General features: G+C 34.3%; 1 protein-coding gene across 2 annotated transcripts in view; it reads right to left on the bottom strand.

Moving 5' to 3' along the window:
* Nucleotides 1-1,730: 1,730 nt before the first annotated feature.
* Nucleotides 1,731-12,673, bottom strand: part of CDK17 (cyclin dependent kinase 17) — a 124,686-nt gene continuing 113,743 nt past the window's right edge. Inside the window, exons 11-17 of one of the 2 annotated variants that reach the window (XM_012469300.2) lie at nt 11,861-11,981; nt 9,437-9,534; nt 8,831-8,936; nt 6,714-6,756; nt 5,633-5,723; nt 3,990-4,067; nt 1,731-3,464 (exon numbers count right to left, since the gene is read on the bottom strand). In XM_012469300.2, the coding sequence (XP_012324723.1) occupies nt 3,427-3,464; nt 3,990-4,067; nt 5,633-5,723; nt 6,714-6,756; nt 8,831-8,936; nt 9,437-9,534; nt 11,861-11,981 (575 nt within the window). In that variant the 3' untranslated portion in view covers nt 1,731-3,426. Of the gene's footprint in view, nt 4,068-5,632; nt 5,724-6,713; nt 6,757-8,830; nt 8,937-9,436; nt 9,535-11,860; nt 11,982-12,673 lie in introns of both variants that reach the window. The other variant, XM_064376849.1, reaches the window with a different exon arrangement.

The raw sequence follows: 12,673 nt of genomic DNA, 5'->3' as shown, positions 1-12,673 counted from the left end.
ACTCCAGCCTGGACAACAGAGCAAGACTGTGTCTCGAAAATAAAACAAAATAAAATATAAAAAGTTTTGTGCAACAAAATGACACCATAAGAAAGTGAAAAGACAACCCAAATAACAGGAGAAAATAATTACAAATCAACTACCTCATCAAGGTGTAACAGCCAAAATACATAAAGAACTCTTACAACTCAATGACAAAAAGACAACCCTATTTTTAAAATGGACAAAGTTCTTCAATAAACGTTTGGAAAAAGGTTTATCCAAAGCAAATAAACAAATGGCCAAAGAAGTATGAAAAGATGCTCCACATCACTAATTAGGTAAATGCAAATCAAAACTACAGTGAAATACCATTTCAACCTATTAGAATGAATATAATAAAAAAGAGGAAAATAAGTACTGGCAAGGATGAGGAGAAACTGGAACCCTCATGCATTAGTACTACAAATATCAAATAGTACAGCCACTGTGGAAAACAACTTGGCAGTCCCTCAAACAGTCAAACATAGAATTATCATATGACCCAGCAATTCCACTCCTAGGTGTATATATTCCCCAAATAATTAAGAACAGGGACTCAAACAGATACTTATACCTCAAAGTTCACACAGCATTATTCACAAAAGCTAAAAGGTTGGAAATCTTAGTGTCTGTCAACAGGTAAATCAATAAATCAAATGTGTATAATCATAATAGAATATTCAGTCATAAGAAATGAAGTTCTGCTACATCCTAAACATGGATGAACTGTGAACATTATGCTGAATAATTCAGACACAAAAGGACAAATATGGTATACTCCACTTATGTGAAATACCTAGAATAGCCAAATTCACAGATTAGAGGTTACCAGGGGCTTGGGGGAAGGGGGAAATGGTTCAGAGCTTCTGTTTGGCGTGACGAAAAATTTTAGAAGTAGATAGTGGTAACTGTTACATAAATTTGTGGCTGTAATTATGCCACTGAATTGTACACATACAAATAATTACAATGCCAAATTTTATGATATATACATAGCTTAACACATATTTTAAAAGTAAAGATTAAAAACAACCCACATGAACTGTCCTGAGTCCAAAAGATAGATTATTATGTTAACAAGTAGTCTTTCAAATGAAAGTTGATAAAGCATCAGACAGAATGCAGCTACTCCATACACCTTGAATGACACATTCAACGTGTGTTCATAGTACCACTCGGAAAAAAAACATAAAAGACATCTTCTCTTACCTTTAAGAATCTTATCAGTTTAAGAGGAATCACAAGTATTCAAAGTTCCAAGTTTTGGAGTTTCAATTCCCTTCAATGCAATGTTTTCAGGATCTGAATGATGCTCGAGTAACAAAAATAAAACAAAAAAACAAACACTTGTTTGCTTGCCAAATTCCTTAATGAAGAAATATCCCTAGGAATCCCTAGGAAGAAACATTTTATGTAACAAATGGATATATATTTTCACCTTTTATATGCAAGAATTAAGCCTATGGAAAATTATATGTCAAATTTGCAACAAATCAAATATACATGAAATGACAAATTTGATACTTTAATAATTCAGAGTGCTATTAAAAAAACAGCAGAAATTTTTAAGCAAATGATTGGCACAAACAGAAAGCAGTTATCACCTCTAGCGCAGTGAGACTTCATTATCTTAAAAATGACCCATAAAAGAAAAGGACGCCACTCAACACAGCCTTCATCCCGAAGAAAGAACTGTGACTCAATAAAACCACATTTTAACAACATGGAGATTTTGTTATTATAAATTTCAAAACAAAATGAAGGAATTTCCACATATTTATAACTTTCAAAGAACAATATTGATACATGTCTGTCAGTTAGAAAGAACAGCAGTTTGTTAGGCTACAAGGTTTAACATAAAACCAATTTACAAATGTGAAAAGGAGTAGTGGTCCAATATTCACCATTACACATGAATCTGTTTCTTCCAAAAAAATTTTTTTAAAATTAAAATTTCAGTATCATGAAATCTTAAAATAACACCCCAAACATGCCACAATCACTATTCACAAATAAAGTTAAAATGAAATATACAAAAATCCACTTAATACTGTTAAATAACAATAAACTACAAGATTTCCTGAACAGAAATGGTAGGACCCCTGAATGTTTTACAGTGAATTTCAGGAAAAGAAATTAAGTTATGACTATTTTCATGATATATAAGGCAAAAATTTACATGACCATTTCAAAATATAACAATTATGATTTATAGTTTGTAAGATGCACTACACAAATAGTCCTTAAAAGTGAACACAAATGCTTAAAATACTGTTACCAACACCAAAGTGTGTTTATGATGTTCAAAGAGATGCATAATTAAAACTAATATTTAGTATCTCTGGTAAACAGGTAATACCCACAATAATTTAAAGCAATCCTGTAAGTTCTCATTTGTCTTATTTGTAATTTACCATGGCTCATTTCAAAGACATATTACAGCTTTCAGCTGATTTCAAGTGAATGTTACTGAAACACATAGCCCCCAAATGAAAGAAATTGTTCCCCAATGAAGTATCACCCTTTCTAATAAAATAAATGTATTTGAAACAAAGCAAGATCTTCATGTTTGCAAGACCTTTCATGTTTGAATGGACTTCTATGGTTAAGTTTTAACTAAATTTAAAGTACAATGTAAAACAGGTAAGTGTATTAGTATACAAATATCCAGTAATATGCAGTAGACATTTCTAAAATGAGGAACAGGCAAAAAATAAATAATTTTGGAGCTTTAATTTGTTGGTATCTAATGTGAGATCCTCAAAATGTCAGGTATTCACTTGCTTGAATCAACTTCTGCATCACATGCTTATCTAAACATAATGTGCTTGTCAATCTCTTAGCTACTCTATTTGCCAATGTTCATTAAGAAATTATATAGCATAAACTTAAAGTGTTCAAGATGGCTCACTTATTTTACTGTTAAGCAAAGCTAAATTTACATTCCAGGAAACACTGCAGTTTAATTTTAAAAAACAAACAAAAAATGCAGCAGTAAAACAATTTGTGAGGAGAAACAGATGCATTCACATATAATAAAGCCACTGCAACTTCAGGCATTCAATTGTTGTGTTAAATAAACAGACAGTAGTTATTTAGCAGCAATGATTCCGCAATAAATAATGCACTGTGTTTCTCAGTCCTGCACAAAAATTGCAGCTACAGTTACATCAACCTACTGGCTCTAATGGCAGAGAAGACCTTAAAACCAACTGTACAAAAAATTGTCACACTGTGACAACAAATATAAAAACAATCTGTAGGTCTGAAATAAAAGACTCCACTGTGAAGAGGACAGTGTAGACAAACGGAGATTCCAAGTCCACCAAAAGAAATAATTGCCTTCAGATCTGAGTCCTTGGGTAAGAAAGGCTGGGGGCTGGGCTTGAAATCATGTTATCAGACTTAAAAGAGCATGCTCTGTCTTCTGTTCTTCCCATGTCCTAAAATATAAAGTCATTTTATGAGGCAGTTCAAGGTTCAGTTTTATCCCACACACAGTTATTTGGTGACTAGGAAGCTAATGTTCCCACCAGCAAAAGCTAATATTCCAGGGTAAGAGTGATCAGCACTGTCTTAAATGACCCTTCTGTTGATGGGGTTAGTCTACAGCTTCTATGCTTCGAAGTGATGAACCTGATGACTAGGGAAGCACAAGATGTGTCTTCTGTCTCAGGTACCAGGGATGGCGTGTGCAGTGATCAAGCCAGGTCACTTGTAAGTCTTTATGCCATCTGTAGCTTTCAGGATCCCTGACTTGACTGAGTCAGATTTTTCTCTGAAGATTTACTGAGCTGCCCACATCATACAGAAAAGTAAGTACGTGCAATGTTAAACATACACAGTTGTGGAATGCACTGTACATTGGTTTTTACATCAATAATTTTACTGATCAATTTATAAACCAAAAGCTTGGTTCCACGCAAAAATTCATGATCGACACGTGAAATGGTTTATGACAAACACACCTGTCTCTGGATAAGAAGAATTTCGAAAACCCGGGTCCTTTTGCAACTGAATCTCTTTCAAACTGAATATTGATACACCTAAAATGCATAGACAAAAATTATTAGGTGAAGGTCAAACATTATTAAAACAAACACAAACCAACTATCAACAAATATTTATAAAGCATATACTGATTCAATATGAAACCATTTTACAAGGTGATATCCCTGCTGAAACTTCTCCTTTTTGTCCCAATGTGTTGAGGAGAAAACCAAATGAATGAAGTAATCAACCTTCAGAACCTTTCTTCTCCCAACTCTGTGTTAGAGCATGCTGTGAGCAGGTGTTTCTCTGAGGAGAATATATACCGTTTGTTCCAGGACTTTCTGGGGTTGGGAGACCCAGTTAAAATATATCATCACACTAGGTATTAATTCTCTCTGTCCTTTATCTCTGTCTCCTTAGATGGCATGAAGGTATCAGGCCGTCAAGTTATCTTCAGAATTTTAGCAACAAACAAGGAAAAGGTTTGTATAACCATAACTGCCTACCTCAAAGTGAAACTTGATATTAAAAATGAAATACAAATATCTTTTTGAAAAAACTTGTAATTCATCTCTTTCATTTCTAATCTCTGTCAGAGAGGTATTCTTTCATTTAAGTCTATCCAGTAAAGTAGAAGTGAAAAGTATTAAGGATTTTTTATTCCAATTAGCTTTGTCACTGACTGCTACATAAGCCTCAATGAATCAATATTGTCTAATAAATGAGAATGGGAAATTTGAAAGTTTTTGGCAGCTTAGTTCCCAAATATTCTTCAAATTCCCCAGTCTCCTTACTCTAAAGTAAAATGCTGTGATAATCTAAAATAGAATGATACGAGTAAAATCAACATTACTCAAGCATGGGAAATTTGCTATTTCAGTGACTCTACCAATACACTCATCATGGGGATAATGAGTGACCACAATAATGGAAAATCATCTTTGTATCTTAAAAAATGTAGTTTTTGCTGGAAATCCACTTTTTTTTTTTTGAGACGGAGTTTCGCTCTTGTTACCCAGGCTGGAGTGCAATGGCGCGATCTCGGCTCACCGTAACCTCCGCCTCCTGGGTTCAGGCAATTCTCCTGCCTCAGCCTCTTGAGTAGCTGGGATTACAGGCACACGCCACCATGCCTAGCTTATTTTTTGTATTTTAGTAGAAACGGGGTTTCACCATGTTGACCAGGATGGTCTCGATCTCTTGACCTTGTGATCCACCCGCCTCGGCCTCCCAAAGTGCTGGGATTACAGGCATGAGCCACCATGCCCGGCGGTTGAAATCCACTTTAACAACTCTAAATCAAAGCTAGATTGGGCCTAGGGACAATGCTTGTCATCAGATGGCATATTCCAACTAAAATCCAATAAGATTAATGATCCATAACTAAATACTATTGGTTTCCTACAAAGGAGTGGCAATGTGCTCAGTGTTACAAGAAATAAAACTAAATCACAGGGAAATAAGACACACACCTCCCTTCAAGAAATTCTTATCTAACTACAGAAAAGTCTAAAATCTTAGGCTTATAAATCAGTAACTGTCTTCCCTCATCTACCCGAGTCCCTAACCTTGGACAAATAAAAATAAAGGGGGAGAAACACTTTAGGATTTCTCTTACTTTCTGGTAAAGTATGTATTCTTGGTCCCAGACTTCGAAAGTACACATGTTTCATGGCCTCTTCTGCTGAAACCCTTTTCTTAGATTCATACTGTGAAAAAGCAAAGAACTGCTTCATTAGCTTTTTCTCTAATTACTGTAAAGAGTAGGAGATGGTCAAATTAGCATTTATAAATACTTTTTAATAATCTTGATTATTTAATATACTAAAATACTATTTTTCAAGCAATGATTTGGAATACTCCAGTTATTCTCTAATTTGAGTTGTTGTTGAGATTGTATAATAATACCTCAGTTCCACATTTCTAAGATAAGGCTGGATCTTAAATAAAAATTTTTATTACTTGTATTTTCTGAAGTGAAGAAAAATTAAAATACCTAACCTGTGTTGTTACTTCTCTTTATGAACACCAAATGACTGGTGGACATATATCCAGTAACTTTATGGCAGCCATTCTTAATTAGCTATCCAATACTCATTTCTCTTTTTTCTTTGATACAGCTAGGTTTATTCAGGGTGTCCATCAACTCTGACAGATGAATCATGAATCATAACTGTTCTAAATTTAGACTAATTATGACAATCCTGCTCCCCAATTCCCAGTCTCTCCTACAATTAATGTTTTGGTCAATGAGACTTGGAAAGAAACCTCATAGGGGTTTTGGTAAAGCTTTTGCTTCCGAATTCCAAGAGGACTAATGTAGCTGGTACTACCCTTATTGTCACCTCTTATTCCTGCTTTGGAGAGAAATATGAATGGTATTTGGAGGCAGAGCATCCTCCAAAGGCTGCAGGTGTAAGGAAAAGAGAACATAAGAAAGCATAAATTGCAGAGAACGTGGCCTTGACACAGTTGATCAATGCCAGTAACCAACTACCATAGACTGTTTTATGTGACAAGAGACCCAGACATACTAGCAGAAACCATGTTTTTTTTTTTTAACTTAAACATGCGCATTAAGCAGAAATAATTTTATTTGTCATTAACAATACTGAGGGAAGTCCTACTGACCCCATTCTACAGATGAGGAAGCTGAGGCTTAACTACCTATTTAACAATTACATTAAGATCTGACTTACCTGAAGAAATTTTGTTATCAACTCAATTCCTTCAGAGTCTAACCTAGAAACAACAAAGAATAAGTAAAAATTTATTCTCTCTTAGCTGATAAAACTTTTCAGATAAAACTATTTTCTAAGTGTTTTAATCTGCTAAATTTAAGTGCCCTAAACTAGTCACTCTTGTTGCCTTCAAATAGACTCAAATTTCTTTTAGTCTTAAAAGACTGGCCTTGCTATTTAAGAATAAGCCATAAATAACTTGGCTTCAATTCAAATTTTCAATAGCCAAGAACAAATTATTAAAATTATAGAACTTAAAAAAATCACCATGCTGTCTCAAAGTTAACTTATAGTATTAAGAAAGTTTAAATACTGTATTACTTTTCACAGTGCTTCACTAAAGGCAAATATATAAGAGCATCATTTTCCTATTACACAGGTGAAAACACAGACAAGTGACCCCAAAATGTATCACAGCTGTTCAAGACAAACACAGTTGTTCAAGAAATTAGCTATTCAACAAATGTTTACAGAGTAGTCTGCTCAGCACCGGGTACTAGAAGGTATTAAGCTCAATTTATATATGATACATAACTTCATAAAACTTCATCAATACTAAAGATGAAATTAGTTTAACTAGGGGTAGTAAGGTTAGGGATTATCTTTTTTATTATTTTTTTGAGACAGAGTTTTGCTCTTGTTGCCCAGGCTGGAGTGTAATGGTGCAATCTCTGCCTCCCAGGTTCAAGCAATTCTCCTAGCCTCTCAAGTAGCTAGGATTACAGGCATGTGCTACCACACCTAACTAATTTTATATTTTTAGTAGAGACAGGCTCCATGTTGATCAGGCTGGTCTCGAACTCCTGACCTCAGATGATCTGCCTGACTTGGCCTCCCAAAATGCTGGGATTACAGGTGTGAGCCACCACGCCCAGCCTAGGATTATCTTAATGGAATAATCTCTTGATCAGAAATAACAGGTTCTATCTTACACTGCCTTTCACTGGTAAAAGTACAATAGTGAATAACGAAATATTTTCTTCCAAGTGCTCTCAAGTGGATCCTGTGAATGATGCAGTCTATACATTCTATGTAGTTTGCCATTCTAGCACATATCCAGAGTTCCCTGAGCACAGACAAACTAGGTGCTATAGTCATGGAGACTGCTTCAAAGAAAAGCTTCAACCTTCTACACTGAACATTACCAAAAGCAAGCAATAATTAAAGGACAAAAATAGAATTTCTGCTATTTGGGAGAGACACACAGAAAAAAGCACAGCACATGTTATTATTCTTCCTAAGAAAATCTAGTCAGAATGGTATTAGTTGCTATAGTAACAATGAGAGTACCAACTCACATAAATACTTTAAAAATATTTTTGGTGTCATAAATATTTTGCTGTTCCTTCCCTAGCTTGAAAATAAAAGAAAGCAGAACAAGTGTCTTATGCTGTGAGCCATGTGAATGGCTTTGGGTTAAAACAGATGATGGCCTTATTTGGTATCTTGGTGACTTTCAAATGTTTTTTGGCGGGAGAGAGAGATGAAAAATGCAGTTACAGGGGTTATTCTATGTTATCTCCTGAAAATGTAATACATTCCACAAGTAAAAATGTTCTGACTCAAATTTTATTGGGAGCCTTGGGTTGATCTGGGGATAGGTCTAAGAAGAAACTTAAATGAATGGCTGACATTTAGATGCTACATTTTGCTAAGGAATCGAACAGAGTTTATATTCTTCAAATATGAATTACATGATTAACACTGGCCAAAATACTGATAGGTTACCCTGTTTTACAGAGTCAAGATTACTAACATAACCCTCCCTTTCTTAAGTTTTTATAAATAAATACAGAATAATTCTGTAGAAAGCAAAATAGAAATTTCATCATAATCTTTGTGGTACAGAATAAGGCATTTGTTAATCAATGTCTTCTTTCTGGGAAAAGGAATATCTACATAAACTCTAGAATTCTAATACATACGCAGTTCTAAATTAAATTAGATACTAAAATATGAAAGGATTATGTGTATTATGTATTTTTTCCTGAATCCTTACTGTGGCTAATCCTTCAAAAGACTGAAAAGAATCATGTGAGTGTTACCCCTTTTACATAAGAAAAAAAAAAAAATACCTGGGTGCATGGTTAATTAGAGGCTGTGGTTTGTATTTTGGAAAGTTGTAGTTCTTGAACTCCTCATTTGAAGAAATACCTGGCCAAGTTTCCTGAGATGGAGTTCCTGAATTTAAAAAAAATTATATATATTTATAAATACATATATAATTTATATATAAATTATATATGCATATATATAACAAAGTGTCTTAGACAACAATTTACAACTACTAGATGACTTAACTATTTCAGCTGCAATTGAAATGATAGATATAAACGTACAGGGACTTTTTGTTTGCACTTTGCAATGATACTGTAAAACAGGATGCCTGGCCCTTTTTCTATCCAACTGATACCACCCAAGTTAGCAATATTCCATAATAATATGATGACACCCAATTTTCCATAATAATTATATTGTTTTTCCATAAAATCTTTACTGCAAAGATAAAACTTAGATGAAGTTACTTAGAAGGATCTTCACAGTGTCCATTCTAATTCTAAGTAACAGCTATTTATGTTAGAATCAGTATCAAATTTTAAAATACGTATTTTAGAGATACAGTCTTATCAAGCTAGTCAATTGTGGGTGCAAAATCACTGGGAAAAGATTTCTTCTGTTACCTAGCAGTCGGAAAATTAAGTGCAGCTCATCTTCCACAGTTGATCCTGGAAATAAAGGTCTTCCAGAAGCCATTTCAAAGAAAATGCAACCAACACCCCTTTAAAATAGATTATGAAAAAAATTGAGCAATTCATTTACATATTATGAAGCACAAGAATCTTTCCCTTAAAACTGCCTCTCTGGAGAATTTTGCACTAGCCTGTTGAAAAACCTCCTGAAGAGATATTTTAGATCTAACTAATTTGTTCATATTCACCCTGTCTCAATTTCTATGTTGCTATATCTGTTTTCCCCACTTAAAATATCCAGCTCTCCTTTGCATAATCCTTGAAGAATAACACTAACAACAGCTAACAGTGACTGAAGGTATATACCATGTGTTAGAAATGGTTTTTTTAAGTATATCAATTATCTCACTGAATCCCTATATTAGCAATAGTGTAGACCATGGATTGAAAGTAGCAAAAAAGGAAGGCAGAAAAACAACTGAAGAGATATAATGGTCTTCTAGCAGACAACAGTGACCTAAGCTGGGCAGGAGAAATGGAGAGAAGCAAATGATTCCAGATGTTTTGATGAAGGAAGCAGAGATAGAACATGTTGGTACAGGGTGGTGTGTGCAAGAGAAGGAAAAGAAATGGATGGTGGTTCAAAGAATATTGTCATCTAGGAACTGTATGAACATACATAATTTAAGACACAATGTTTCCATTAAAGGGCTTGTAATCTAGCAACTGTATATAGAAGTTGATTTTACATATTAAATGTTATATAGAAAATAAGATGATACAGTTGCTATGGAAAACAGTATGGTCGTTCCTCAAAAACTTAAAAATAGAATTACTACAGGATCCAGCAATTCTACTCTTAGGTATATATCTAAAAGAACTGAAATCAAGCCAACACAGGAGGACTATTTGAGCCCAGGAGTTTAAGACCAGCCTGGACAACATGGCAAGACAATGTTTCTTAAAAAGAAAAAGAGAGAGAGAGAGAATTGAAAGCAGGGTCTTGAAAAGATATCTGTATACCCATGTGCACAGCAGCATTATGGATAAATGGGTAACAGAAGGTGGAGTATATATTTAATGGAGTATTTTTGGCCTTAAAAAGGAAGGAAATTCTGGCACACATTACAACATGAATGAACCTTAAAGACATTATGCCAAATGAAATAAGCCAGTCACGAAAGGACACATACTGCATGATTCTATTACTCAGTAGTACTTAGAACAGTCAAATTCCTGGAGACAGACAGTATTACAGAATAGTGGTTACCAGAAACTGGAGGTGGGGGAGGGGAATAAGAAGAAGTTGTTAAATGGTACAGAGTTTTGGTTTTGCAAGATGAAAAAGATTCTGGAGGTGGACAGTGGTGATGGCTGCACAATATAAATGTACCTAATGTCTCAAAACTGTACACTTAAATTGGTTAAAATGATAAACTATATGAGTATTTTATCACAATATTAAAAATTAATTTTTAAAAGTTATATGAAGCATTTTATACAACTGTTCAAGACAGCAACAGAAACAGGTATATGACTTATTACCACATAAAGAACATAGAAAATAAATGCAACCACAGTTCAGAAGAAGGAACTGCCACCAGAGCCTAGAGTATATTCAGGAAAGGATTTATGAAAAGTTGCGTTTTGAACGTTACTAGGAGCAGCCCAAGTTTGAGGACCAGAGTGGACATTCCAGATGGGTGGACTGGTATGAACCCCAAGAGCAAAGGTTGGAAAGTCCACGTTATTCCTGAGGTATAGTGAGTATGCCATTTTGTTAAAAGGGAGCATTTGTGTTGAGAAATAGTCTGAAATAATTTGAAAAAGGTAGTTTACAGACCTCTGATGGTAAGTATCAGATTGAGGAATTAATTGTACCTTTGATAGGTAATGAAGGGGGTGGCAATAAGTGTTTGAGTAGAGGAGTGTCATGACAAGTGGTGTGTGAGAAAGATGACTACAATACTTTAATTATTACTTTTAGTTCAAATTAACGCAGGAAGATTTTGGTGAATATTGAATGATGATAAAATAATTTTGTTTTTTAAATTATTATGTATCAGATACTCTTCTGAGTGTCTCATATAGCACTCTTCTGAGTGTTCATTCAGTCTCAATATCACCTACAAAACTTCAAAGTAGGTATTGTTACTATTCCCATTTCCTTAAATGAAGAAACTGAGGCAAAGGCCAGTAATTTGAATAAAGTTAATATATAGTTCTAGATGACAGAATTGGTATTTAAACCTAGGTAATCTAATTCCTATGCCAGAACTCATTAATCACTGTTTATATTATAAACACTTCAAAATAATACCTCCTTAAACGTCAAATATTTATCAATACACCCTGCATTAACAGCTACATTCGATTAAAATTATAAATGTCAGTGATATCTATATATATATTTACCACATGTCAATCTGTGTTGAGTACTCTGAGGAACCGAGAAGCACATCAGGTGGCCGATACCATAGTGTGACAACTTCATTTGAGTAGGTCTTTGTGGGAACCGACTTGGCTCGGGCTAGTCCTTCATAGGGAAAATAAAACAAAGGGTTAAGAAAAAGCTATAATGGAAATGGATCTCTCAGCCCCTATCGTCACCATAACTCTATTCAAAGGCATAACTGAGATGGCTAATTCAGTTTCTTGAAGCTTCAACATTATTAGCTTTATGAATTTGTTAAGCGTGTGTGTGGCTCTGAGTCAGCAAATCCTTATGCAGTTGAACTAAATAAGAATTAACTTCACAACCATGCTTACTTTTATGTTTGAATGTACCTAGTGCAATATTCTGGGTTAATCTAAATTATCTTTATTTATATGTTTGAATACACCTGGTGCAGTATTCTGGGTTGATCTAAACTTAAGATGTTTTCCTTTCGTCCATGAATCGTGATGCCAAAATTATTTCCCAGCTGCAATTAAATTAATCCAAAATAGGCCCATGACACTGAGAGACAATTTTACTTCTAACAGCTATGAGCTTTTGTCACCTTTTAACCTAATTCCAACTTTCATTTGTCAAACCACTTCTTATCAAAAACTCTGAAGTTATTGGTCCATAATCTTTTTTTTTTTAAAGAAAAAGGAAGAAAGAGAGAAAGAAAAAAAAGAAAGAAAGAAAGAGAAAAAAGAATGAAGAAGAGGAATAAAAAGGAAGAGAAAGAGGGAGAGAGAACAGGAATATTGCTTTATTGCACAGGCTAGAATGCAGTCTAA

Source organism: Aotus nancymaae, unplaced genomic scaffold, assembly GCF_030222135.1.
Source record: "Aotus nancymaae isolate 86718 unplaced genomic scaffold, 86718_ANA_hifiasm-v0.15.2.pri h1tg000016l, whole genome shotgun sequence".
Taxonomy (NCBI): Eukaryota; Metazoa; Chordata; class Mammalia; order Primates; family Aotidae; genus Aotus; species Aotus nancymaae.
The sequence above is the reverse complement of the archived record's forward strand: the minus strand, read 5'-3'. Positions and strand labels throughout refer to the sequence as shown.